General features: G+C 37.1%; 2 protein-coding genes and 1 long non-coding RNA gene across 13 annotated transcripts in view; 2 read left to right on the forward strand and 1 right to left on the reverse strand.

Moving 5' to 3' along the window:
- The window catches only part of EPS15 (epidermal growth factor receptor pathway substrate 15), a 46,506-nt gene extending 24,904 nt beyond the window's left edge, over positions 1 to 21,602 (forward strand). The window contains exons 13-26 of one of the 9 annotated variants that reach the window (XM_068690182.1): positions 1,329 to 1,401; positions 6,223 to 6,384; positions 6,984 to 7,181; positions 9,014 to 9,211; positions 9,760 to 9,837; positions 10,176 to 10,266; positions 12,237 to 12,272; positions 12,807 to 12,943; positions 13,970 to 14,039; positions 14,583 to 14,659; positions 15,181 to 15,343; positions 17,714 to 17,814; positions 18,388 to 18,438; positions 19,727 to 21,602. In XM_068690182.1, coding sequence (XP_068546283.1) covers positions 1,329 to 1,401; positions 6,223 to 6,384; positions 6,984 to 7,181; positions 9,014 to 9,211; positions 9,760 to 9,837; positions 10,176 to 10,266; positions 12,237 to 12,272; positions 12,807 to 12,943; positions 13,970 to 14,039; positions 14,583 to 14,659; positions 15,181 to 15,343; positions 17,714 to 17,814; positions 18,388 to 18,438; positions 19,727 to 19,873 — 1,582 coding nt within the window. In that variant the 3' untranslated portion in view covers positions 19,874 to 21,602. Of the gene's footprint in view, positions 1 to 1,328; positions 1,402 to 6,222; positions 6,385 to 6,983; positions 7,182 to 9,013; positions 9,212 to 9,759; positions 9,838 to 10,175; positions 10,267 to 12,236; positions 12,273 to 12,806; positions 12,944 to 13,969; positions 14,040 to 14,582; positions 14,660 to 15,180; positions 15,344 to 17,635; positions 17,815 to 18,387; positions 18,439 to 19,726 lie in introns of all 9 variants that reach the window. The other 8 variants (XM_068690186.1, XM_068690187.1, XM_068690188.1 and 5 more) reach the window with 8 other exon arrangements.
- Positions 21,603 to 21,741: 139 nt separating this feature from the next.
- Positions 21,742 to 27,004, forward strand: part of TTC39A (tetratricopeptide repeat domain 39A) — a 50,343-nt gene continuing 45,080 nt past the window's right edge. For 2 of the 3 annotated variants that reach the window (XM_068690193.1, XM_068690192.1), the window contains exon 1: positions 26,767 to 26,897. Coding sequence is in view for 1 of the 3 variants with exons in the window: in XM_068690192.1 (XP_068546293.1) it covers positions 26,872 to 26,897 (26 nt within the window). In the remaining 2 variants the exon portion in view is untranslated. Of the gene's footprint in view, positions 23,373 to 26,766; positions 26,898 to 27,004 lie in introns of those variants that run through there. The other variant, XM_068690194.1, reaches the window with a different exon arrangement.
- On the reverse strand, positions 23,851 to 26,771 carry LOC137860218 (uncharacterized). Its single transcript, XR_011098784.1, has 2 exons — positions 26,637 to 26,771; positions 23,851 to 24,105 (listed from the first exon to the last, which is right to left on the reverse strand). It is a non-coding gene; the product is annotated as an uncharacterized lncRNA (long non-coding RNA).

Consider the following 27,004-nt stretch of genomic DNA (forward strand, 5'->3'; position numbering starts at 1 on the left):
AGTGAGAAGTTATGTGGAACTGGAAGGTTCACACTTAACAAAATAACTAGCCTTGTTCTGCAGTGTCTCTGCAACTTGTGTTTTCTCGTCCATGTAAGTCTTCCCTCTAGGCACGGCAATCAAGTTAATCGGATACTGAGACAAACAATAGTGGAACATAATATACAGTAATAAACAAGCATTTGCTCTGAAAAGATTAAGATCTGTGACACCTGTTTTTTTCATCTTCCATTGCGTATGGTTTAACAGCAAACAACCATGGCTTAGCCTGAGTAAAGACAACTTTCTCAGAGCAGATACCCCCTTTACTTGCTGGACAGAAATATCTTATTCCTTATTGGAGAAGAGTAAACAATAAAATTAACTGTTTTGGATTGTTTACCAATCTGCTGCTATTAACAGACAAAGTTACCTTAATTTTAATATGCATGAGTAATATCATTTGATAGCTTTTCCTTGTGGTACTTCATTTAGATATGTTAGGTCTGTCATCACTGCTCAAATTCTATTCAATGTATGTCAGAATTTAATAACAATCTATAAAAGTGAGTATCTATATAGAAAAGCTGTTGCTAAATCTGTAAAGCGTAATGCTTTATTCTCTTAATTCTCATATGCTTTCTTTTAAACAAGCACTTCTGAGTAGTGTGGCTTTTTCCTTTATAAAGCTATTGTTACCTGACTGCCAAGAATTTATTGATGATAATTCCCCTGTCATCACCAGTCACTTTTAAGCTTGCATAAATAGCTGTAGGGACAGACTTGATATGACACAGCAAATAACTATGTGCGGAGTCTCCTAAGCATACTCTGATTACGGCAAGCTAACTTTTCTTCTTCTGAGTGAGTTTATCAACAGATACATCTAAAATATGATAGTCAAGGTTAATAATCCACCAGGTTGGCCTCCTGGAAATGTTTTCTAGCTGCTGTTAGTGTAGGAATTACTGTATTTGCAGGGGTTAACAGATGGAATCTGATGCAATCCCTCCCACTTTTCCCAGCAGTTTTCATTAGACAAGTGCTCCATAGCAACAGTGAGATCACTGAAGACAGTATTTCATTGATTTCTCCCTCCCGCCCCCTTCCGTTTTTGAGCCATTCTTATCACTAAAGTGCAGTTGGCTGAAAAGGCATCTTTTTTTATGCAAAACGCTTATGTAGGCTTCTGTCTTGTAAATAATTTGGAAAGCAGAAATCCCTTGCATCTCCTGTGTTTAATGTTTCACTATGTATTTAAAGAGAGATACAGGTTTAGGAGGCTGGATAACTGTACCTGCTGTAGCTGATGTTCTGAAGTATTCTTGCATTGTTTGCTGGTCTTCTAGGGAAAAGAATAATGTAGAACAAGACCTGAAGGAAAAAGAAGATACCATCAAACAGAGGACGAGTGAGGTCCAGGTAAGTAAGGCACAGAATTATTGCTCAGATATCTGATACCGACCAATGTGATGTTTTAATGGCAATGAGATTATTGAATCTTTAGATCACATCACTTACTGAGTGGTAGCTAAGAAAAAAAAAATACTCTGAAGTGTATTTGATATATGAATGTGGATTGGTGGGGGTCTGTATATTTATTTAAATTTGTGAGCTTCTAGAATATATAGACTACATGGTGTTTTAAATTAAAAATATTTCAAAATATTTTTTTAAGCAAGACTAGCTAATGTCTAATTAAAACTGAAGAACATACTGTAGTACTGCAAATTAGTAAACTTAAGTAGCTGAGTTAAAAGGGCTTGGATAGGGGGCTGCTACTTAAGAGTCGTAATAATTACCTGCTCGAGAGGAATGCTGCCACAAGTTAATTTTGCCTAACATAAGTGAATTCTAAAAAAAAATGTATTTGATTTTATTTAAAAGGATTATATTGAACTTTTCATAATTGAATAGAAAATTTGATTTTTACAAGTGTTTTATGAATTAAAAATTATACAGTCAACATCACTGTATAGGATGCTAACGGTGTAAGCCCTGAATTAAATGCTGCAAAGCATGTTTCAATCACGAGGTGCAAAAGCAGATGGAGTTGCTGCATTAAGAAAAAAAAAACCTTCAGTGTTATATCTGATCCTTTACATTTATCTGTGCATTTGTTTCAGGAATCTTTATTAGTTCAAATACTTGTTATTTGATTAAGACTAAATAATGCAAATTTCTGCATTTTACTTTACCGTGGGGGTTTGGAGGTCGGGGAAGAAAGCCAATGTGTTACAACCATTGTGACTTTTGTGCTTGGCTATTTAATATCCTTAAAGCCTGGGTGATAATTAATAGTTGACCTCTCGGAAGATAATAAGATGCTGGCCTGTTTGTCACAATGGCAGCCAGATTCAGCAGCTGCTGGAATGCATACAGAAGTTGACCCAGTCTGTGATTCTGTCTGTGCATGCACTAGTCATTCCTCTCCTCACCATGCAGATTCCCTTTTCACAATGTAAAAAATTCTTCTGGGCATTTCTCTATGAGCACAGAGGGTGATTTTGTTAGTTTGTTGTAGAATGTTTGCCTTCATGTGAAGGTTGAGCTCTGTGGTGCCTTTGTACAAAGCTAAATTAAATCCTTACTTTTAATGATAGAAGGCCTAAAACGTAACAATATTAGTGTGATCTGCTTGTTTATTGTGTAGTGTTTGACAGTCAGCAGCATCACAGAATGAATGAAATCATTGTATCCAGAGCAGTCCTGTTGGAAGCAACTGTCTTAAGTCTTTAACCTCTTAGTGATCACATAAGCTATTTATATCTGTTTAAATGTAGAGCTAGAGTTCTGTCAGTCTGCAGAGAAGGAACAGTCTATTACTGGATTGTCAGAAAAATGGGAAAGCATCAGGATCAAATGGGATGTGACTGCAGCATTTATTCGAGCTGGTGGCCCCCTACCTCTGGTCTCCTTCTTGTTCCTGAATGCTGGGGAACCTGCATATTTCACGAAACTTTCTAGAACTTCACAGAATAGTGGTGACAGACTAAGAATATCTTTACATCGTGTTCTCTTTACATCATGTTCTTCTGTTTTTATTCTAATGGTGATATTTCTCAGATGGTTTTCACAAACACAGTGTTCCACAGTGTTCCAATCTGCCACCTTTGATAAAGCTAATTTAGTGGCATCACACTCTAGGTTTCATGATACCAGGGTTGTATCCACAGACACAAATTATAAGCTCATGAATAGCCAAGGTTTGTGATGGATTGAACAGATTTGTATTGGAGGAAGGAAAGGTTAACTGTTTTTTTCTATAAAATAATTTATACACTATGTAAATAGAGGCTAAGAGGCAAAAAAATGGAAAAAGAGTTGGAGGGAAAACAACACACTGATAAATTTTAATACATATTAATTTTATTTTATTAAAATATCAGCTCTCTCTTAGCAACGATTAAGGGATGTGTTTTTTCATAAGAAGCTATAGGAAGAGTAGCAAAGATTGTGAGAAACTGAGGCATTTCCCTCATTTATTCTGTGGTGGAGTTTGTGTTTTCTTACAAGGACCACACACCAAATAACATTTGAAAGCAAGCATCCCCTCGCTCTCCAACCACCCATTTGCTCTTCTAGAGCCAGGTATTGGTTGGAGCACTGGGTGCTGCCTCAAGACATGGGCTTTTGGCCACCTTTGCAATACTCAGATCCTCTGTGGAACACTTCATGTGTGTATGGTTTACCAGTCTACTCGCAAAGACTCTGAAATAAGTGGTGATTCTCCTGGCTTTCCCAACAAGGATTGTGTTCCTTAGAATTTTATTGACATGAAGCCAAAAGGTTTGCTTCCCATTTTAAATGGAACACCAAAACTTTGTAAAGAGCATTTTAGAACAAATGCATGCAACTCCTGAACAAAAGTTAGTTAATATAAGTTCACATCTATGGAGGAAAGAAAATATATCTGCATTTGCAGTGCCATTTCAGAGAAGAACAAAAAAGTGAAAAGCATTTTGGGACTATGTCCTTCCAAGCAGTCTGGCCTTTTCTTCTAGCCTTTTGATTTCTTTGTTGGCCTGAGTTTTCATAAGCAGTTTTTTTTTTTTTTCTCTGCATATCCCCCCTCAACACTGTACTTTCCTTACTCTTTCTTGTTGAGACTGGCAAGCTATTAAATCTATTGCCTGTCTGTGGAAATAGAGATCCCTACTCAATTCCTTGTCCACCACTACAATGGAGAGTTACAATGATCATAACACCGGGATTACCAATAAAAATACTAGTTTGTACTCAAATGTGTTACACTGGGGGTAATACTTCGATCTTCATGAAGTAAACTGGGCTTCTGTTAAACATCAAAGAACACCTTCAATGGGAGAAGCATCTTAACAATCGAGCTCTGATTGAGGTCTACGTTGAGACATTTGTTAAATTACAACAGTGTGTACAAAATTCAGTGCTTGGGTTGGGGCCTGGTTTACTTCATGAAGATGTGTGTTTGAGAATTGCACCAGTTCTGTGTGTGTCCACTCTAACCTTTACTTTTGGAGTAGCTATGTGATCATGGTCTTGTTTATTATATGTGTGTTAATTTTTTTTGTTTGCTTTTTTTTCTCTCACTTCTGGGAGGTATTGGGCTTAGTCAGGCCTTTTCAGAGCTGCTTCTCTCCTGCTATGGCTAGGACAGCTACTGGGATTCAAGAAGCAGTAGCAAGGTTGGAGGTGATCCATATTTAGCTTGTGTGTATGTGAGTGTTTGCTTCCTTTAGAGGAAAAGAGACTGAAATTTCTTTAAGGTGTTACCTCCACCTCCACGTCCACCCCCTCTCGCCCTGCTTGCTTATGTTGTGTGTCAGCTGCTATTTGATTTTCAAAGTGATGTGAAAAACAAATGCATCAAAACAGTTTCCCAATTATCCAAGTTGATAGCTGCTGTCAGAGCCTTTTGTGCGTGTTGGTGTGTCTTCCATAAGTTAGAAATAACTAGTAAGTCATCTGCTCTGACTGCTGTACATGGAATGTATAACTATTAATGTTTTTACTTAACTTGATACATAAGTTTTCGAACTTTTTTTGCAAATGCATCTATGAAGCTTCTTTAGGTAGTCTTCCAGTTGTCTTGAGGTCCCCCATTTGTCTAGCATTCAACTGCCTTTATGTTCCTCTCATTTTTTTATTGTCCTGATTATTTGGAGGTGTTAACATGTGTGGATTAACTGTCTCATCTACAGAATAAAAATAAATAAATAAAAATCACCTGAAAATGACAACAGGATCTTAGCTTAGAACAGCATACACATGCATGATCTAATCAGAAATTGATGTCAGCTTGTTTTCTTACTGTCATTAATTTTCTTTCATCTCTGTTCTTTCTTTAGTGTTGTATATGATTCTTCCTTCAATTGCCATATTTTCTTGGAAAGGCTGCAATCTTCTCTTTTCATCTAATACTTTTCCTTTTGTATTAATCTTTTTTTGATCTCTCTGTATTACCTCTTCCTCTTGACTTTGACAATTCTTTCTTCTTTCAAAATTCTTGTCTTGATTTTTCTTTTCAATGTTATCTCTCTCTGCAGTTTAACTATTAAATAACCAAGTCTAAACTTTGCTGTTGCTCAGAAGCGAACTAATTATCGTATGATGCTACTTCATGTATTTAAAATGCAAGATACGTAACTACAGCTGTTTCTTAAATTAAAATATATATTGTTTTTATGTGTGGAATGTTCATTTCTTACAATTACTGTTACCTGAAAACAAAATTTTGGCTGATTTGTGCAAAAAATTTGGGTTTGGAAGATATTGAAGGAAGTACATTTGAGTTAATAAGGCGCTGGCTTTCTTCTTTACCATGCTGCTACAGCAAGTTTGTATTTTGGAACAGGTATTTCAAAGGGGAGAGGAGCAGAATAAAGAATTTCTGTTGTTAAGGAACTCGTGAAAATGTATTGCTAAAATACCAGAGAGAGATAACATAGGCTAAACAAATGCAACTTACAGATTTGATATAGAATCCTATGTCCCTGGGAGTAAAACACTTAATCTCTGTGTGGAGGTGTGGTCTTCAATATTGCAGTGAGATTACTTTTACTAAAGAAAAGAAAAAGCAAATAACGTGGTTATTTTTGTCTTAGAATTAAAATGAGAATACTTGCTTGCCTGAATACTAGTCTTTGAAAGATAACTTATTGATACACTGAAATCTGATCAATCATTACCTCAATTTATACTTTGGAATTCAGTGGTAAGAAGGAGTGGGGAACAAATACAAAGCAAATCTTTTTTTTATTACAGGATCTACAAGATGAAGTAAAGCGGGAGAGCAATAATCTGCAAAAGCTGCAAGCTCAGAAACAGGAAGCCCAGGAAATCCTTAATGATCTTGATGAGCAGAAGGCCAAGTTGGAGGAGCAACTTAATGATATCAGGCAGAAGTGTGCAGAGGAGGCCCATTTGGTAAGGTCTAGTGGCTAAGGCCTTTGACAAAGAAAATGCCTCTTTCTGAAGAACGTAGCCATGCAGTGTGTTGCAGCTGTTGGGAAAGGAGAAAAAATTTTAAAGAATAATCAGCATGAATTTCAGGATTTTGTGGACAACAGAGAATAGGAGATACATCTCTGATTTCAGCAATGTTTGTGATATTTGGTGCTCACTGATGCTACATTATGTGCAAATGTATATCACTAAAATAAGGCTGTGTGCAAGCAAATGCTGCAAATTTATAATGCAATATAAGTGAAATTAGAAGCAGTACTTAATGGGACTGATTTCCCGAGAGTTTGGGGAAAAAGTGATTTTTTTCTAATGTACATCTTTATTATTTCTTTGCTGTCTAAAATGTTATCTTCAGTATTAGAAATACCAGTGTTGGTTAGGAGAACAACTTTGAATAGTTCATTGAGACCAATGGTGAATTAACCTCTTGTTCAGGTATGATCTATAATATCTGCAGTAGAGGTTTCATACCTCTTTTGGTCATAAACAATATTTGCTGGACATGTTTGGAGTTTTTTTTCTTTTTTAATTTGGCCTTGAAATATTTATTTATGCATTAGATTGCCATGCTGAAGGCTGAAATAACAAGCCAGGAGTCAAAGATTTCAGCGTATGAAGATGAACTGACCAAAGCTCAAGAGGAGCTGAGTCGTCTGCAGCAAGAAACTGCAGAGCTTGAGCATTGCATAGAGTCTGGGAAAGCACAGCTGGGACCTCTTCAGCAACATCTGCAGGATTCACAACAGGAAATCAATTCCGTAAGGCAGTGTGAAAAGATGAGGGGAAAAAAACAAAGGAACAAAACCCAAAATCTTTTAGCTGACAACCTTTAGTGTTTTTTCATAAGGGGAAGGCACTTGTTTATTTCTTCACTGCTTGCACAGAATGTCTGTATAGTAGTTAGGGTTCTTAGAGGCTTACTCAAATTGCTCAAGGTATTTAATGATACCTCTCCAAGTTTTGATAATAAAAGGGAATTTATTATACTTCATAAATAATTTCTCTTAATGTAATGAATGACAAATGGCTAGTGCCTCTTTAGATTCCCTACTAGATGTGTAGGGAATTTAAATTTTTTTCTTTAGCCATGGCCTGGGGCATAGTCTTGCTATTCTTTAACTGACGTGATGTTGGTATAAAATTATTAATGACATAGTGTATTTTTTGAAGGAGGAAAGTGAAGTGAACGGAAGAAAAAATTGTATTGAGACTAAATACTGAGAAACAGGTTGCTGTACTGATTTTGAGCACAGAACTGCACTTTGCATGTGTGATTGATTTATTACTTCAGTGATGTTTTAGCTTGCGCACCCTTTTGTTACCATTCTTTTCCTTCTCTCACATACCCACAGTCTGCTAACATGTGAGCCGGAGCCATGTCATTATCAAGTTGAAAACAACCTTTCTATTAACTTTGAACCCTAGAAATGGCTGACTTCTGGATCAGTTCCTTCACTTGATTCATATCTAACTTCTTAACAAAGACTTCCACTGCTAGGACACTTTCCTCTGTTGAAGAGGCTTATGACATACACAAAACCAAGTATAAAAACTACGAATTTCTTCTGGAAACTGAGGAGTAAAAAATTGATGTTTTATCAGAGGTAGAAGGAAGGTAGTGCTATTTCAATATCAATAACTAATAATCATAACGAGATGATTGCAGTTAATGGATCTGATGCAATTATGTAAGTGACTGGTTATGCCTGACTGTACTAAAAACCTGTTTTTGTTGTAGACTTCTTTCATATAAATACTCCTGAGTTCATTGCTCTTGGCTCAGAAAAAATGGACAAGAGGTCCTTTGATGACTTAGGCAAGGGTTTCTAATGGTTGATCTGATATTAGCGTATTTGAAAGATGCCTTGGTATTGTCTTTGCTGTCACCTGATCTGTGATGTGCAAAGCAAGGAAAACACTATTAGGTGATTGACCTAGTAGAAATCAGTGGGATGTAGATGCCTAAATATCTGAACTGTGTTCATCCTTCTGCATAATCTGCCACATTCAGTAATTTCTTCAGAAATTGCAGATTCTTTTAGATGTTTGCTGTGAGGTACTGCATTATGCATGTTGTTGAAATAATGACATGGACGTAGCTATCTGCTTAGGAAGATATATTATGGATTCTGTAGATGTCGAAAGTCATTTGAGAGAAGATAATGAATTTGTAATTTTCTTTGGAAGACAAGAATTCTTTTTAAGCAGCCTTTTTAATTTATGGAGTTTAAAGCAATTTCAAATGAGTAAGTTAAAAGGAAAAAAAAAAAAGCGTTGCAAGTCTTCTTGTGAGTTTGAGTGGAGAAAAAAGGGAACAAGTCTTGATGTTTCCAGTGACTGCCAGCAATATGGTCTGCTTCCTCGGCAGAAGGTTCTCGGGTCTCTCAACTATGCTACATCTCTTCTAGGCCTGATTCGTACTGCTTTCTCAAATGTCACCCTTTGAAAGAACATGATTTTTATTATACTTGCGTAAGGAAAGTAAGAATTTTAGATACACGTCTTCCATGTTATGTTTAAGAAGGTATGGTTATATTCTAGCGTTTGTGTGCTGCTGTATAGATACATATACATTTATTTCTGCTTACAGGTGCAGACGAAACTTCTTGAGCTGAAAGAATTGGAAAATAACCAATTTAGTTGGCACTCTCAGACTCAAAACATACTTGTTAATGGAACTGCGGATCATTCTAGTCTTAGCAACAGCAGCAGTGAAACTGCTAACCTTAATGAGAATGCTGAAAGGGAGAGTATAGCAGAAGAAGAACAAATAAACAATGCATCTCCAGTGAGTAAAGTGTTTTGCCTGCTTGATCATAATGCAATGCAGCTGTGAAGTTAAAATATATATTAAGATGGATTATGTTTTGTTTTTAAACACTTGTAGAAGTGAACTTTCAGGATGTTATTCTGAGGGAGTATTTCAGGATCTGAAAGTTGATAATCAGAAAAAGAGGCAATGTTAGCTTGGCTGGAAAGTGGCAACAAAAATTTGTCTATTTGTTTCCAAAGCAAAATGTCTTAGATTGAAGAATAGAATTAATATTAAAGAAGAGCAGCTGTTTTCCAGTTGGTGCAACAGAAATGGAATGAGGAAGAGGACAGAATATCTAAAGACGTCTTGCTTTCTAAATGTCCCTCTTTGTCTCAGTAGTTTTCTGATTTTTTTTTTAATAACTTTCACGGGGTTTATGGAACACTTCAGTATGTTCTATTATAGCTATGAACCTACTGAGGTATCTTTTAACATATTCTTACAGCTATGTGCTACTTAGAATAGTACTTGTAACATAGTCTTCTATTTATTTATACTGAATTGCTTTTATCCTTACATAGGCAAGGAATAGTCCTGAAACAACAGCTGCTGTTGTGGAAGAAGAGAAAGAGATCCCAGCTGCAACTATTACCAAAAAAGTGAGTTTGATCAAATCTGAGGGAGGAAAAAATGTAATAAAAAAAACCCTACCACCAACAAAACATAACCTAGTTAAACTGTTTGAGGTTTGCATCATGTCACTTACATGATGGCTATGGAACATCAGAGAAACAAATGTCAGTTGTTACTGTTTTTAATTAGAGTATAATGTCATCAAAGCATTCATCTTATGTAGCAGGTTGATTTTTACTGAGAAATACTTCGAATCTCTGTTGATTAATTCTATAGAATTCAAACGCTCAGCTTTAAGAAACTAATAAATGGTAACAAGACAAGTGTCTTGAACTTCATACCTCTCTTCTTTTATGTTCTTCAGGAGGATCCATTTGATGCTGAGTCTCATCCATTGCCTGATCTAGTTTCTGAAGCCAGCTTAGAGTTCTTCCAGTCTGACCCTTTTGTTGGCAGTAAGTAAACTTCTCTACAAGTGCAGATTTGCAGAAATGTGTTTTGTGGGAACATGTCTCATCCAAATTCATCCTGCGCTTTCTCATTAATTGTGAAAATTGTAACTTTCCATCGCTGGTTTTCCTGAGGGCCTTTTTTTTTCCCCCTTTCCTGGGGGTTGCATTTTGGTATTAAAGGTGTGGGTGTACTTGTGCTACATGTGATGTCAATGATCTAGTTAGCAGTGCATAGCTACAAACAGATCAACTGAGGGTTCAGTGAGCTGTGGTGTGGGGGGGATGTGGGTGGCTGAGAGTGAATGGCTGTGGCCTACTTACGGTGAGTTTGGCGCTCAAAAAAAGGTAATGTGGAACTGCACCATCTGTTCATCTTATGGAAGTGCCGTGCTTTATTTTAAGAACTTGACACTTAAGGATGCTGTTGCTCTGATTTTTTTAACGTTGGAAGGAGTGATCTGTCTGTGAGCTATGGAGACACTTGGAGTATGGGAGAAGGGGAGCTAATTTGGATTAGCAGTTGAAGCAGATGTTTTCAGCTACGTTAATATGATTTGACAGGCTTTTGGAGTCAACATGGTCTAACCAATTTAGTTCAGATTGCTTTGGAAGGAAAATAAGCTAAATTTATTTCATATCGCTTGGCTTCTAAAAGAATGTCAGTGCAGATTTCAATACATTTAAATGGGTAAATTAAACTAATTTAAAACAGCTTCAGTGTTTCCATGTAGATATTTCTTTTCTTGTTTATATTGAAGTAGTCTTACTTACAGGATGTGACAAGCATTCTTTCAGAGGAGAAGGTATGGCTGCTGGTAGTCAAACTTTTGGACTTTGTGTGATCAGTATGTTTACTGGTAGTTACCTGCAGCTAAGAGACCATAGATATGTGAAATGAGGGAGTAAATTGATGCAATTGGAACTGTGCATCTAGTACAGAAAGGAATGCTTTAGAGCTGCCATCCATGGTGCTGTGAGAATTGCCAAAACTGAGACTAGGCTGCTGTCAGTGGTTAGCTTGGATTACTGTGGTGGTAAATACTGCACAATGTGGTCACTGACAACAGCCAACAAAGAGGCATCTTTGAGAGACGGCTGCTTTTGTGTGCTTCACGTTGGTAATAAGCTACGTGATAAATATTTGCTTTGTCTACTACCAGCTCTTGTAGTTCCTCTGAAAACATTGAAATTATTCTGAGTGTGAGAAATTGATAGAATGGATTGAGAGCAGCCCTGAGGAGAAGGACTTGGGGTTGTTGGCTGATGAGAAGCTCAACATGAGCAGAGTGCAACTTACAGCCAAGAAAGCCAACCATATTCTGGGCTGCATCAAAAGGGAGGTGATTTTCCCTCTCATTCCCCTCTCATGAGACCCCACCTATATCCAGCTCCCCAACACAAGAACATTGACCTATTGGAGTGAGCCCCAAATATCATCTAAGGATGATCAGAGGGCTGGAGCACCTTTTGTATGAAGACAGGCTGGGGGAATTGGGGTTGTTCAGCCCAGAGAAGAGAAGGCTCCAGGGAGCCTCATAGTGGCCTTTCAGTACCTAACAGGGGCCTACTAGACAGCTAGAGAGAGACTTTTTACACGGGCATGTAGTGATAATACAAGGGATAATGGCTTTAAACTGCAAGAGTGTAGATTCAGATTAGATGTTAGGAAGAAATTCTTTCCCATGAGGGTGGTGAGGCCCTGAAACAGGCTGCCTGGAGCAGCTGTGGATACCCCATCCCTGGAGGTGTTCAAGGCCAGGCTGGATGGGACTTTGAACAACCTGGTCTGGTGGAAGGTGTCCCCACCCATGGCAGGGGGCTTGGAATTAGATGATTTTTAAGGTTCCTTCCATCCCATAGCATTCTGTGATTGTGAAATTTTAGCTCTAGAAGTGATTCTGTGTCCAGAGGACTGTGACTCAGTACATGCTTTCTGACTAAAAAACTACAAGTCACTTTTTTTCTTTAAACAGGTGATCCCTTCAAAGATGATCCCTTTGGGAAAATTGGTAAGCAATTTTGTAACTTCTAAATTTTATTTATTTTTGTTAAGGATTTCTAGTAGAACAGTATGTGGGGAGAAGTGTTACTGCTTTCAGCCTGAAAGAGGCCATGGGTAGTTTCTACTGAGACTGGCTGTATAGGCAATGTGTCTTGGGGAGTGATAAACTGTGCTTGGGGAGTGAAGGAGAGGAAGGTAGGAGAGTGGTGTAAAAAAAAAAATAATAATAAATTAGATTTTGTAAAAATATTTTTTTAATTATTTTTAAGAGAGTTTGATTAAAGAAACTATATACTTAAGTGATTCTGGAGCTGAATGGTTGTTACGATCCATTTTTCATCATGTGTGGAAGACATTTGGCTTGTCTGATTTTTGAACCACAGTATGCAAATTATTCGTAGATACATTTGATGCTTCAGAAATCCTTAGTCTTAAATGCGTCACCTTCTTGCAGTATGAAAGCAGCAATATAATGTTTCATTTTTAAGACACCAAGCTAAATAAAGCTAGCAGAAATGGTAATGAGATGTTTACTTTTTAGATCCCTTCGGTGGTGATCCCTTCAAAGGCTCAGATCCTTTTGCAGCTGACTGTTTTTTCAAACAGTCCTCCACTGATCCTTTTGTGACTGCAGGCACTGATCCATTTAACACTGCTGGCAACAGTAATAATACCACAGTAAGTTTTGATAGCAAGCCTTTTACTTTTGTATATAATTTGGACAAAATTAACTGTTTTGTGTATTTGGACATGCCTTGAAATGCTGATATTCAGAAGTGATGTAGACTAAAGGTACCTCTCACTCCATGGCTCTGTCTTGTCTCTTCTTCTGTTCTGCTTTCTAGAAACAGGAACAGATAAAAATAAAGAAAAAAAATAAATGTTTCAGTGTGGATCTTCATTGCTACACAAATTAGAACCTTTTGAGTATAGTGAGCTAAGCTCCATTGATAGCTGGTGAAACTTATTAAACATTGAAAGAAACCCAAGATTAATCTGACCAGGTTATATTGAGACATTTGACTTTTTTGCTTCCAAAGCTTATAGGATCAATAAGTATGTTATATCTTATTTAAAATCTGTTGTGGTATAGGATTTTCCCCTTGAAAAGTCAGCTTGTACTTGATATACGTTGCTTTGGACTTTGTGGTCTTTTATTAATAAGATTTACTGAAACCTTGCCATAATGTGGAGATTATTACTGAATAGCATACTTTTTCAGAGGTGCTTAGGTGTGACTTCTAGCTGTTCACAGGGTCATGTTATACACTACAGGCTACCCCTCCAAGCTAAAGAAAAAAAAAAAAGAAATAGTCTTCAATACTTACTCTGCACGCTATTGTTTACCAAGTCACCATATTCTAATATAACTAATTCTTAGTCATACTACAGTCTGACAATAAGAGAAGTATAGAGGAGTAAAAAAAAAAGTGGTCAGAGCTGTGGTGTGGGATTCACAGTCTGTAGTAGTCAATCCTTGGAAGGACTGTATTTCTGAAGTTGCATTCATCCTAAATGCTTTACTGCACTTCTGTGTTACTGACATCCTATAATAATATCTTTATGAAGAAAATGGTATATTTTACTTTTTTTCTGGTGCTGGACTAACATTTTAACTGAAATAAATTTTGATTGTATTCTTAGTATGAGGACTTCTTTAAGCTGAAAACCACATTTCCCTCTAAAGTTATTTTTTTATTCTAGACAGAGATACTGAAGAAAAATGATCCTTTTGCTCCTGGTGGAACAACTGTTACTACATCAAATGATCTAGGTAAAAGTAGACTATACACATCAAACTTACTTTACTTGCGTTTTCTTATTTTTGTTTCTAGTATCTCTTCCCAAGTTTTACTGAGAAATACTTGAATCCGAGACATAAGGCACTTTTTACTTGTTTTGTGGCACATACGAATGAATTGCACTGTTGAATTACAGACTGAGATCATAAAAGGTTTAAAAAGTTTATTCCACAAGTGAGCTTACAGTTGGAAGTGAGCTCTTTTTCATGGTCATATTCATGTGTGTTCACAGCCACAGATGCACACACAAAATATGCATTGTGTGTGTGTGTGTGTACAGATACAGCTCAGCTAAACCTGTTCAGGAAAATTACTAATCTTGGTCAGTTGTTAATATTTAATTCTTGTAAAAACTTCTTAAATAGTAAGTGTTCCCCTCATTAAATATTTCATTTGAGTTAGTCTATACTGCAAGATAAGTAACAGCTGTTTTTTTTTATTGTGGGATCTTTCAATGTTCTTTTCAATGTTTAATTTATAATCCTGTTCTGTTTGCTTGATTTGTGTGTATTTAGCTACAGACCCCTTTGCCTCTCTGTTTGGAAACGAATCCTTTGGAAGTGGTTTTGCTGACTTCAGCACACTGTCAAAGGTAATGTGGAACAACTGTCACTCAGAAAATGCATGGAACTCTGCAGTGACAAGACAAAACATTCTCTCTTCTGATGCTTTTATTGTTACAGTTTTGCCACTAATAATAATAACTTATAATGGCTAACTTCCTTGAAAAAGAGTTTTTAACAGTAAATTATCTTGCAGTGTCACTGTGAAGAATGTGAAGTAATCTTTGTGGCTTTGTGTTTTCTCTGTATTTGAAATGATTATTTTTTTCTTGAAAATCTGCATAAGTGTTACTTTTGCACCTCTAACTGTACTAAACTTCTTATTACTGTACACACTAACCATTCCTGATTTTCCTGTAATTTTCATCAGTGTGGAGTTTTAGTATCTCCCAGAGTAGTTGGATGATGTCTTTAAAAGCAAACAAAAGTATTTTTGCATTTGTCCAAACTTTCACTTTTAAATAAATACCATAGTATTGGGGGGGGGGGGGGGGGAAGTAATAGTAGAATTGCACTGAAAGTGTGTATGTTACTGTTTTCTTTGTTGAAGGCCAGCACTGAGGATCCCTTTAGCTCTTCCACATCAGGTTCCAGCAACAATGTGGTCGTAACTAAAAACTTATTTGAAGAACCACCATCCAAAAATGAGGATGTTCCTCCTGCATTGCCCCCTAAAACAGGAACTCCCACAAGGCCCTGTCCACCACCACCTGGTAAGAGCTGAAACTGAGATGCTGTTAACAATTAGATTCTTCAATATTGGTGGTACGACAACTGCAAGGGGATGGTGAAATACACTGAACTAAGAATGAATGAGGAAGGTATAAAACAAATCTGTTCCAGGTCTGTTGTTCTCCTCAGAGTTAAATTCTGTGTGGCATTTAGGAGCAGACCTTCATTTTTTTGTTGCTGTTTTGATTTTTGAAGGGGAAGATGAGAAAAAGGATTTAGGAAGTGGGAGAATATAGGGTTGTTACAGATATCTGCAAGAACACAGAGTGGCTACAGATTAAATGGTTGGTAATGTGATAGACTGAATAGCATACTAAATTATATTTCAAGTGAGAATTCATTGTCTTTTACCCATTGCAAAACCTCTGGTTTTAATTCTGTCTTTAAAGAAATATTAAAACTATTTAGCGCTTACATGGCTGGAGTAAAATGAATTAACTAGGGATAACATGACTGCCTCAGATGTTCAGATCAAATTTTTCCAGATGGCCTCGCCAGGTCCATAGTATTGAATCTAGCCAACATAATAGTAATAAACCCAGGCTGTTTTCTGTTCTGTGATAGCTGAATCCTCTGGTCTGTTCCATGACACAAACCATTCTTTTCCAGAAAACACCATGCTTGTCAAAGATAACACCTTCTTGTGGTTACAACAAGTTATGGTTATAACAAGGTTAAAACACACTACTTGCCTTCAACAGCAAATTGGAAAATACATTAGTGTTCTTTTAACTTTCCATCCTCTGTTTCATTCTCCTTAAAAAAAAAATCTACTGCATCATATTTTTTCACTATTACACTGTATGGTTGAATCTTAAGGTGTTAAGGAAAAATTAAATTCATCTTTTTCCCTCAAAAGTAGGGAGTGCAGTAAATGTAGGAGTATTTAATACTAAGTTTAAAAACAGGTCCTAATTTCTAATGTTGCCATTAGGAGATCTGGCTCATGCCTTGTAAATAATCAGTTGAATTGTAAGTAACGTTAAAACAGTTGACTAGTTGTGATAATTTGAATGTTTTATACTATTTTCGTTTATGGAGGCCCCTCAAAAGGGGGTGTGGAGACTTCTGACTTCATTCTTTAGGAAGTGCCTACAAAGTGGTGTAAAGATGTGGTTTTGGAATGCAAGCACCAAGTGGCAGAGCAACAGCGCCGTTATTGATAGATGACTGGAAAAATAGCCTGTTTTGGATTGCACATACTAAAAATGATACTGTGGATACCTTGATAGCCATTCCTAATAACTTACTTTGCTTATGTAAGTCATAAATTGTGATAGTTAAGTGTATTTGTTTTGAGTAAATCTCTTGGTCTAATACAAAACAAGAAAATGCTTTTTGAGGAACTGCCTGTCCTTTTAATTCTATATGATACTGGAAAGTGCACAGAAGGCTTATTTGCTTGTCTCTGAAATCTGCTGGCTTTCTCGATACTGATAAGCTCTCCCATTTCATGATTTTTCTGTGGGTTTAGAGGTAGGATTAACATTTGTAGGGATATGAAGTATACTTTCCCTATAGAAATGTTTTTTCTGGATGTTCAAAAACTCAAAAAAACTGCAATGAAACCTTTTCTGTAAGTAATAACATCTGGGAAGAATGGTGGGAAGAAATTCAGCTCAGCTTGTCTTGGTCTTGGAAGGATTTGGGTTAATGAACTCAAAGGTGTTGAAAGTTGACTGGGGTTAAACTGAGAAAAGAAAAAGGGGGGCTCTTGTCTGGTTCTGTTATATCTGTAGCTACTTAGGCAAGGATTAACAAAATAGCCTGTGATTGCTGTATGGCTTCATCTTAGTTTAAAAACTACAGAAATTCTAGGTGTTAGCATAGGAGAAGACGTTGTATTTACTGTTTTGAAGACATGCAAGTATACTTCTGTCCTCTGAATCGAATTGTGTTACTTTGATCCAAACAAATAATAAAAAGGAGCTGGAATTAGCACGGACAGTTGATAAACAGAAGAATAATTACCATGCTAAGAGAATAGGGGTTCAAGACTTAGAAATTCTCTTCCCCAAATACTGTTACATCAGTACATAACTGTGCTCTTGAATCATTAACATACGTGTGTTCCTTTTTGATCAGATAATGCTTTAAGAAACTGTGGACCATACTCTCATTTTTTAAACTGGCAACCCTTCCTCTGAATTCATTACAACTCCACTAATTTTCCAGAAGAGGTTGCATTCCAAGTAGCTTTGGATTTTTTTTAACTATTTTGGCATGTTATTACCTGCTATCTTAAATTCATTTTAAATTCATTTTAATCTAAGGGAAAAGACCTATCAATCAAATAGACTCTTCAGATTCCTTTAAACCGAGCGATCCATTTCAGCCTTTCCCCACCCCAGACATTCCCAAAGAACAAGAAGCAGATCTATTCTGTGATCCATTTGCTCCCACCAGCGTCAGTAAAGAGGCTGACCCCAACAATTTTGCAAACTTCAGTACTGTGAGTAAACAATTTTTACATTTGTTTCAGTATACTGACAGCTTTGAATTGTTCACACTGAAGTCTTCAGTCTAATTAAAAAGATTAAAACATCCCACGTACAAAGGGGATATCGCTTCCAGTTAAAACTGTTTTTACTTTTAGTTTACAACTGAGGCTGTCCTAAAGTAAAACACTGCAGAATGATGTAGTTAATGCTTAAGTTGTATTGCTTTTGTGAGTTTGAGGCTTTTCTCATGAAGGCCTCCTAACCTTTAGAAGACATTTTAAAAACCTGTTCTTAGAGTTGTTCATTTTATCAATGCATGTAGCAGATATAAAATATAAATCTATATAAAGCACACTGTTATTTATTTGTTATTTATTTGTTAAAAAATACAACCAAAGGTGTGACTTTAATTTTGTCACTGAACTGTTTAGTCATAATATTGAAATATGACTGAAATATGGATAAATAGCCTCGGAGTGGTGTGTGTGTTAATGAGATCTAATTTGGTGAGTTTTGAATGGCTACTAAATTCCAGACCTTATATATGATGCAGTGAAAAGTAGTAAGTGTCTCTTTGTAACCAGAATCCATTTCATAGAAGTCGTGGTGTCCAAGCAGTAGAAGCAAATCTAAAGGTTTGTGCATGCCTTTATTTACTTATTTATTTATTTAGAGTTTTTGCGAATAGGAGTTTTGGAAGGCATCATTTCACTTTCAAGCTTGATATCTGTTAAATGCAATTTGCATTCACAGTAATCATATTGCTTTTATTGTTTTCAGGCATAATAAACTATTTGCTTAATTGAAGTAAACTGAGGATTGACAGGCTCTCAAAATTGTCTTGCACTGGTTGATGTGTCTTATGGCATGACAATTTCTGACATATTATCTGACATGTTATCACTTTAACTAGCTAAAGGAACTGAGAAGTTAGTTCAGAGGAGAGAATGTGAACTGTGGAGGGAAAGGACAAGTGTTCATTATTTTCATAGACGAAAAAGCATTCTTTTCCATCTGCAATTACCGAAAACACTAAGTGAACTATGGAGAAAACTCAAGCTTTTCTGTGTTTATTCCTTAAAGAAGCAGTGCGAAAGCAGAAACTAACTGTAGTATATAGTGATAACTTTTAGGACTTAACACGGGGGCATTCATGAAGATGCGGGCTTCACCTACCTGTGCTTTTTCCTGCATGCTGAATAGAAACAAACTTTAGCATAATCTTTTGTGTTTTACGATAATACCCTAACTGTTTCTGACTTAACAATCATTGTACCACAGCGATTCAATTAACGTACCGTTCTCGTCTAAGTATGTAGAATGAATCTGTTTTTTCTTTTCCTCGTGTCACACCTTTCTCTGTATTATTGCTAGGCTTCTAACTGTGCAGTTACCTTAATATTCTCCTTCTTGGCAGAAGTGTTTTTCAGTTGCACAAATAAAGAGTCGTTCTACAGCTAACTTTTACAGTCACTGTCATCTGGAATAACCATCCCTAATGAAAGTAGGATTAATCAGGGTGTTCCATAGTGCTGGATATGGGTTTATTTTGCAATCTGTCTCCTGATTTATTCAATTTTTTTTCTTGCATAGGCTGGCTTTTATCCAAATCGGTTTGCATTTAAATTATAGTACTTGTTTCTCCAGTAACTGTTTAGAAACTTAATGAATTTTGAAACTCAATGTATTTTGTTAAAACAAAACAAAAAAACACACGATATAGCAATAGGATATCTTCAGTGCATTTCTTGATGGTTAAACCTTGAGCTAGGCTAATAGTAATAGCATGCTGAGAATAAAACACAAATAATCTGAAGGCTAGAGTGTGTTCAGTATTTTTGAAAAACTGTAACTGTCACTTAAGCCAAGAACAGGATTTGTTGTTGCATTATTAATATGGTTATTTTGTCTTTTAAAATGCAGTATTCTACTGAGGAAGACATGATTGAATGGGCTAAGAGGGAAAGTGAGAGAGAAGAGAAGGAAAGATTGGCAAGACTAAAACAGCAAGAGCAAGAAGACTTGGAACTGGCTATTGCACTCAGTAAATCTGAAATATCAGAAGCATGAAGCTTAGAATAAGATTTGTCTTACGTCAACTGTTTTTGTCCCTTTTCCTGAATACCTAACCTATTTAAATGTTAATCAGAAAATACGTATATACAGGAAAATAAGAAAGGTTTTAAACTTCTGAAAGTGGTGTGAATGTTTCTGCTAAATTCAATCCTTTTGTTTGTTTTTGTTTGAATAACTTAATTTTAGCATTCAATTCCTCTCAAGTTTTCAGGAGAACAAGGAACTTTTCCCAGTTGTAAGCAAATCAGTTTTAAATGCAGCAAATGAGATTGTAGTTTGACTGTAATCTGTCAGCAGTTGGTAATTGAGCATAAAGTGAACATAGCAATTATTTTGCCATGGCTGGCTGTCTCCTGTCAAGCAGTTAGCCATTTGAAACCTTTTATCCTTCTTCTAAAGATATTAGTAATGCCAGAGTTGTGGAGTGCTTCATTTTATATGTATGCATATAGATTTTTCTCTTCATTGAAGATTCTATGTTTGGACTTGCAATAACAATCTTCATAGAGTCTAAGTTTAAAAAAAAAAAAAGTGTGTGTCTTACTGAAACCTTTAATGCTTTTCTTGCATGGCCATAGGTTTTAAGACCAGTTATTTTGTTTTATAAAGAAATTACATGGAAGATTCATGTGCGTTTGCTGTTGGCCAAGATGACTGTCAAATTACAAGAACCCACAGCTATTTGAGCCAGTTTTGCTTGTGAAATATGCAGCTGAACTGGCAAGATGATAAATTGAAATTGAAATGGGATTGAGAATAGAAAGAAAACATGTAGTCTGACTTTTTTTTTAAACCACATTTTTTTTTTCCTGTATGTATAATTTATTGAAATGCCAACTGATAGTTGCACCTTAAACTGAATTTCTTTGTGGTCACTGAGTAGGATTGATAGAATGTTAATGAAAATAACTTAATGAAAATAACTTATTGTTCACTTTGGAAAGAACTCCATTCTGGAGAATCAATTTCATTAAAATTCCAAAAAGAATAATCTTTTGCCCTATCTTAGACAAATGGATGACAACAGCATAAGCATCAAGAGATTTTTTTTCTTGCACTTTTAACTTGTGGTATTTCTGTTGAGAAAATGGAAAAGTTTCAACGCACAGCACTGAGTAGGGGGGGAGAACTCAGCCATGCTTCAGTATATTTAAGCTCTTCCTATTACCTATCAATGCTGCTGTTGAAAGAGTTTGGTAGTTTTCAATTTTTCAGGAAAATGAGTAACCAGACTGAGAGGTTTTTTCTTTTGCACTGGGAAATGAGCATTTAACCACCTGCTCAAAAAGGTAACTTAAAATTTTGCAAGGATTAAATCGTTGTAACTTATCTATACATCTTTGTAATGAGTGTACACTAATCTTGCAAATCATATGCTTAACTGGATTACATAGTTTCTTATCTTTTGTTAAAAATGTATACTCAGTGGACCAACACAATATTATTATGTATATATTATATATATATATTCCTGCTTTCCTTTATGGAATTTAAAGTTTTGAGTCATTTGATGTTACATTTCATGTTACTGACTCTGACTATAGTACTTTTACTCAGACTACCAACAAACCACTGCTGTGAGCTAAATGGCATTACTTATGAAGTTTTAACTGTTTTTTTTAAAGAAACTTGTTCAGGTGGGATTAGCCTCTATTTATAGACTTTTGTTTAAAAATTCTAACAATAGCCTGTAATTATGAAGAAATAAAATTTAAGTACATAAGTGTGAAATGTTTGCCTGTTTTTTCAAAAGGGTGCTGTGAGCTGTAAAATAAAATGTAAATGTAATGTGAATGATACAAGGTGTTCTGTTTGTAGTCTGATGGGAGGTGGTTAATTTTCAGAGAAAAAAATTGCTTGAATCTGGTAGTTAGCTGAAGTGCACGTTAATCCCATCTGTCACTTACTTTGTTAGGAACTGTGGCAGCTTCAAAGAAAAATTCAGACTACTTTTGCCCAAGGATTTTTGTCTGCACAAAGCTTGCAGTGCCCAGATGTTTATGTGTCTAGGATTCATTTGTGACATATGTACAATACTATACTAGCTGCTGGCAACGTAAAGCAAATTCATATGGTTTGGCAGATCTTTAGTTTGACCCAGAGTGTATCCTTTTCAATATGTCAGCATAACGCCTCCTTCATGTCAAGGTCTGGACATAGACTGCTTGGTCAGAGGTTCTGGAGTTCCAGAAACTGTTTTACATCTGTCTTTGATTTGATTTGATTTTTTTTACTTTGCTACAGCAATTATAGATTTAAATATTACTCATCTAAGTGTTTCCAAATATTTTTTTCTTGCTGTCTTTTAACGATGTATCAAATGGATTAGGTAATATAATATGTTCATTCATTTTATCAGTTTAATACGTATTCTTGAGGCCATTTTGACACCCTCTGCAGGATGTCCTTTTTTTTTCAAGTCTCTGTTCATTTGATTCTATCATGAAACTGAAAACAATTGCTATTCATCTTGAATAACTTGATATCCTCACCATCTTTGTCTAATTTACTGTATTATGAGGTTATGTCATGTAAAAGTTCATTGAATTCACAGCAGACCATTGTACTCTTTATGTAAGAGATAATCTAATGTCTAGCAGAAAAATTGGCCATTTCCAATGCAAGGTAACTTTTAATTAAAAATTGTATCAGTGGTATATGCTGGCAATTAATGTTAAAGATCTGTTACATCACTGCCAAGTATTGGCGTGGAATAAAGTGGTGATAAAGGTGCTTAATAAAGGACCTGACATACTGAGTTGAGTTGTCTAGAAAGCTTCAGCATCAAGGACTTTACGCCAGGAAACCTGATGTGACAAGGAATACTAACCCTTCTGCTTAATACTTAAAACCTGTTGTGTTAGGTCTCAATATTGGGCATAACAGTTTCTTAGGTTTGTAGACTTCCGTGCCACCCTTTCCACCTGACACTCCAGCTGCATGTCACTTCTTTGCATAAGTAACATCAGCCTGCAGAACCATGTTGCCTACTGTTTTTTCCCTGCTAACTTCTCAACAATTTAGCTACTGAAATTAAAAATTCACTGTTTCAGAATTTGAATTTTTAGCAAAACTACAACTTCAGTAGTGGAGTGTTTTAGTTATGCTTTAGCCTCAATCTTCAAATGTGCTACCTCGTGTTTTGCAATACTGATAGAGTGGTATTTTTAGATGATTATGTGATGATATAGAGGGAACAGGGCTAACATACAGAAGGATAAAATGAGAAAAGTAACTTATCTGTTCAAAACATTGGCAATTCAAGACATGTCTTTAGAATTCCATAATATGTCAGTGAATACTCTTGAATTTAATTTCATTTTTAGGGTGATGGCTGGCATTCCAATATATCCATTCATTACTGTAAAATGGAAGAGGATTTACCTTGTGCAATTGTAAAACTACAGGAAAAAGTCGAATTAAAAGCAAATTGTCAACAGTTAGAACTAGAAGTAGACAGTAACCTTCTGCAAGTTTGAAATAGACTCCTTTGGTAAGTAGAGTGGAACTTTACCTATATGGGTGTTACTGACCTGTTGAACTCTGTGCAGGATAACTTGCATGTTGCCTTCCTTGTTGGCAGCATGATGTAAGTGTTACAATTAAAAGGGCAGTGAGGGAAGGGCAAAACAAATTTGAAGCAGAGGCTAAGGGCGCAATTTCCAGTTGGGCAGATACAGGTTTTCCAAGCTGTAACACTTGATGCTTGTGCAAACAAAATCTTCACATCTTTCTGCCCTAGGGATGTGTCTGGCATTTGATCTAGTGAAACTCTTAAGCTATCAAGAGAGCTATAGAGCTCCTGTTTCCAGGGAGCTTTGCGGTTAGAGGAAAGCCACTGTCTGCACACGCTGCCCTGTACGAATGGTAGTTTGGTACCTGTGTAGGGAGAGAGGACAGAACAATGTAAGGAATTCTATGTGCAGAAAAGTCAGGGAGACAAAAGAAAATAAAATAAAACAAACAAAAACTACTTTTTTGTTTATATATTGATAGTGAAGCATGAGAATTCCTAGTTCGGAATTTTTGTGGGAAGCCTCTCAAAGAATTTTGGCTTGTATCTGTTATATCCCAGAAAGATGTGAAGGAACTTTCCATCTTCCCTGTTATTCATTCCCATCAGGAACTGATCACGTGATGGGCTATCAGTAACAGCTGCATTGCCATTTCTTGCTCAGAACACAATTCTTCTTGTGCAAAATTGAGACACATTGAACTGGCAGGACCTGACATGGAAAATGAAAAGCATTAGTTTTTAAAGAAGGTAATCAACGAGCTGATAGGGAAAATGCTGCATTATTTGGATGTGTATTTAAGAGGTCAGGATGTTGTTTCTACTTATCTCACTGAATTATTGAATGATTTTGGACAAAACACTTTGTAATTTTCATCTCCTTCCTGTTTTCTAAATGACAAAGGGTCTGATAGTGTATTATGTAACTGCTGAAAGTAAGAAAGACGTTGTTGTGCAGAGTAGAAACAATATAAACCTATTTTATTTCTGCGTATTCTAAGGCTAAGAGAGATAGTATTTTTCTGCTTGTATATCAGCCAGTTGCACTCCAGGACTATACAGACAACTGGAATTAGATAAAAAATTGGCAGAAACGCTTCTCTGAGCAAGATATTCTTGCGTGACGATTTAGTTTGCTGATAATTCAGGTTGAAATTCTTACCTTCACTTCAGAGGTCTGTCCCAGCTGCCATTGGCCAGCAAGAGATCCTTGTAAGGCTATTTACATACTGACAGCTTTCTCTTTTGTGTCTGACAGTGCCCAAGTCAATAAAAGAATTCTGATCCATTTATTCAGACTGATTTTCTTGTGTGGACAGACTCAGTATTTACTCAGTATTTATTCCATTGCGACTGTAGTGTTAAAACTTCTTATATGCATCGTTGTCATTAAAAATGTACTACTTAGAGCCAAAAGGTCATTAGGATCACTTTCCACAGACTGCAGTCACACTTGAGATGTGACCACACCTGGTTTACATAACTCATAAACTAATTTTGAAAAGTTCAAAGGATCTTTAGGTAAAATCCATCTTGTAAGTGTTAAGGAAAATGACATGAAGCTCTATCAACACCTCCTTGTTCTTAAATACTCTTCTGAAAGATTGATTCATGTCTCTGAGTTCTAAATGGTTCTGAGAAATTTGTAGTATGAAATCCCATTTTTAGGCTCACATTTAATACTTATTTACTGAATAAATAGCTTGGTAGAGGCCTGAAAATTGCATGTAAAATATGTGCTGAATATTAGAGTTGGAGATTAAAAATCTCTAATTTCCTTTAATATGCTATTCATTTTTGTGAAAATATTTCTGTCAGATAATGAAAGTGTAACTGGTGTGTTCATGAATGTACAATGATACACTCAGGAAAATAACACATTTAAACTGCAGTTAAGTTATTGATGCAACCCTTGTTTTACTGTTCTAGCTTTTTTAGCTTTGTCCCTACAACAATGAATTCCTAAAGGTTGGGGGAAAAATGCAATTATATGCTGGGGTGACTACTGATTTAAAAAAAATAAAATTAAAAAAAAAATAGTTAAATGCAACTAGCTATTGAAAACGGGCTGTACCTACACAGTGCTAGGGAATTGTCACCTATGGGAAAGCTTTATGTATGTTACGAGTATCCTATGCTGAAAAAATGTGGTTTTTGCATCTGTGCCACGTAGCTGTGAAGGTGCACGTCACCACTTCTTATAATGCCCCTCATTTATTTAAAGTGTTTGATTTAGTTAAGACTTCATTTTTTCTCCTGTCTTCAGCTCTTCAGACTAACAAATCATGCTCAAATTGATCAAATGCATTCTTCTCAATTTGCTTCTCTCAAAAAATCTGTACCCTGTGCAGTGGAGCTTGAGGCAGGGGTGCCACCTACCTCGTATTTCACACATCATGAACCACATTGCCAGTGTTCAGCTAACAAATTCTTTTTCCTTTTAACCTCATCCACCTCCTTCTTCTTAATGTGCCCATTGTTTCATTATGTCAACCATGTCCTTTCTGTTTGTCCTGCCACTCCCTCCTCTGTGTGTACCTTTCCCTTCTTTCCCCTGTTCATTTCCTTCCACAGCCTGTTACCCCTGTAAGCCTGAAGCTTACTGCTGATTATAATATATGCAACTGCTGATTATAATATATGCAACTAATGGTAACAGTTGTGTCAGTATTCCATATCGGGGTGTAGTTTGTTGCTTTTTTTCCCGTACTTTGTTCTTGAACTTACTCTCCACTTGCTCATTAACTGATAAATTTCAGCTGTGTGCACTGCTGGTGATAGTCGTTTAGTACAACCTGCTCACCTCGTGTGGGGGGGCTGCACCTTTACAAGTGCTAACCCAGTGTAGGTTGATTCAAAACTCTGGGAAATCCGGATTATATTTTGCTCCCGTTTCTTCACAACAGGAGTTAATGGCTCTCATGTTAACGCAACGGAATCAATAATGCAATAACAAACTTAAAAACAATCTCTTAATTAGCCTAGAGTGTATTAAGTAATAGCGCATGATTTCTTCGCAGTTTGTGTTTGGAAACGCTTCATAGCTTAGGGCTGAATTGAAAAGCTGGTAACGTGCCCTTGAGGTGAAGGGGCTGGTGCCACATTCGCTCACCTGCCCACCTCCCCCTTCCCAGCACCCAGAGCTCCCCCTGTCCCCCTCTCCCCCGGCTCCCCGGGCCGCCCTGTGCCCCCCCAGCCCCTCAGCGGCGCCTCCCCGGGGCGGGCGCTGCCTCAGCCGCTCACCTGCGGAGGCGGCCCCGCGGCGGGGCCCGGCCCGGCCCTGCCCGAACATGCGCCGAGCCTCCCGCCCGCTGCCGCTCCACACCATGCGAGCTGCCTGCGGCGGCCGCCCGCGCCGGGGAGCAGCAGCAGCAGCAGCAGGAGCAGTACCCGCAGTAGCAGCAGTACCAGCAGCGGCCGCCCTCGGCTCCGGCCTCCCTCCCGTACCACAGCGGCTGCAGCCGGGGCCGCCGCCTCCATGGAGCCCCGCGCGGCGGGCGGCAGGTGCGGGGCTGAGGCGGGGCGCGGGAGCCGCCTTCAGCGCGGCGCTGAGGGGGCCGGGGGGCGGCCGGGGGCGGCGCTGCGGGCTCGGGACGGCCCCATCCCGGCTT

Source organism: Anas acuta, chromosome 8 (genome assembly GCF_963932015.1).
Source record: "Anas acuta chromosome 8, bAnaAcu1.1, whole genome shotgun sequence".
Lineage (NCBI taxonomy): Eukaryota > Metazoa > Chordata > Aves > Anseriformes > Anatidae > Anas > Anas acuta.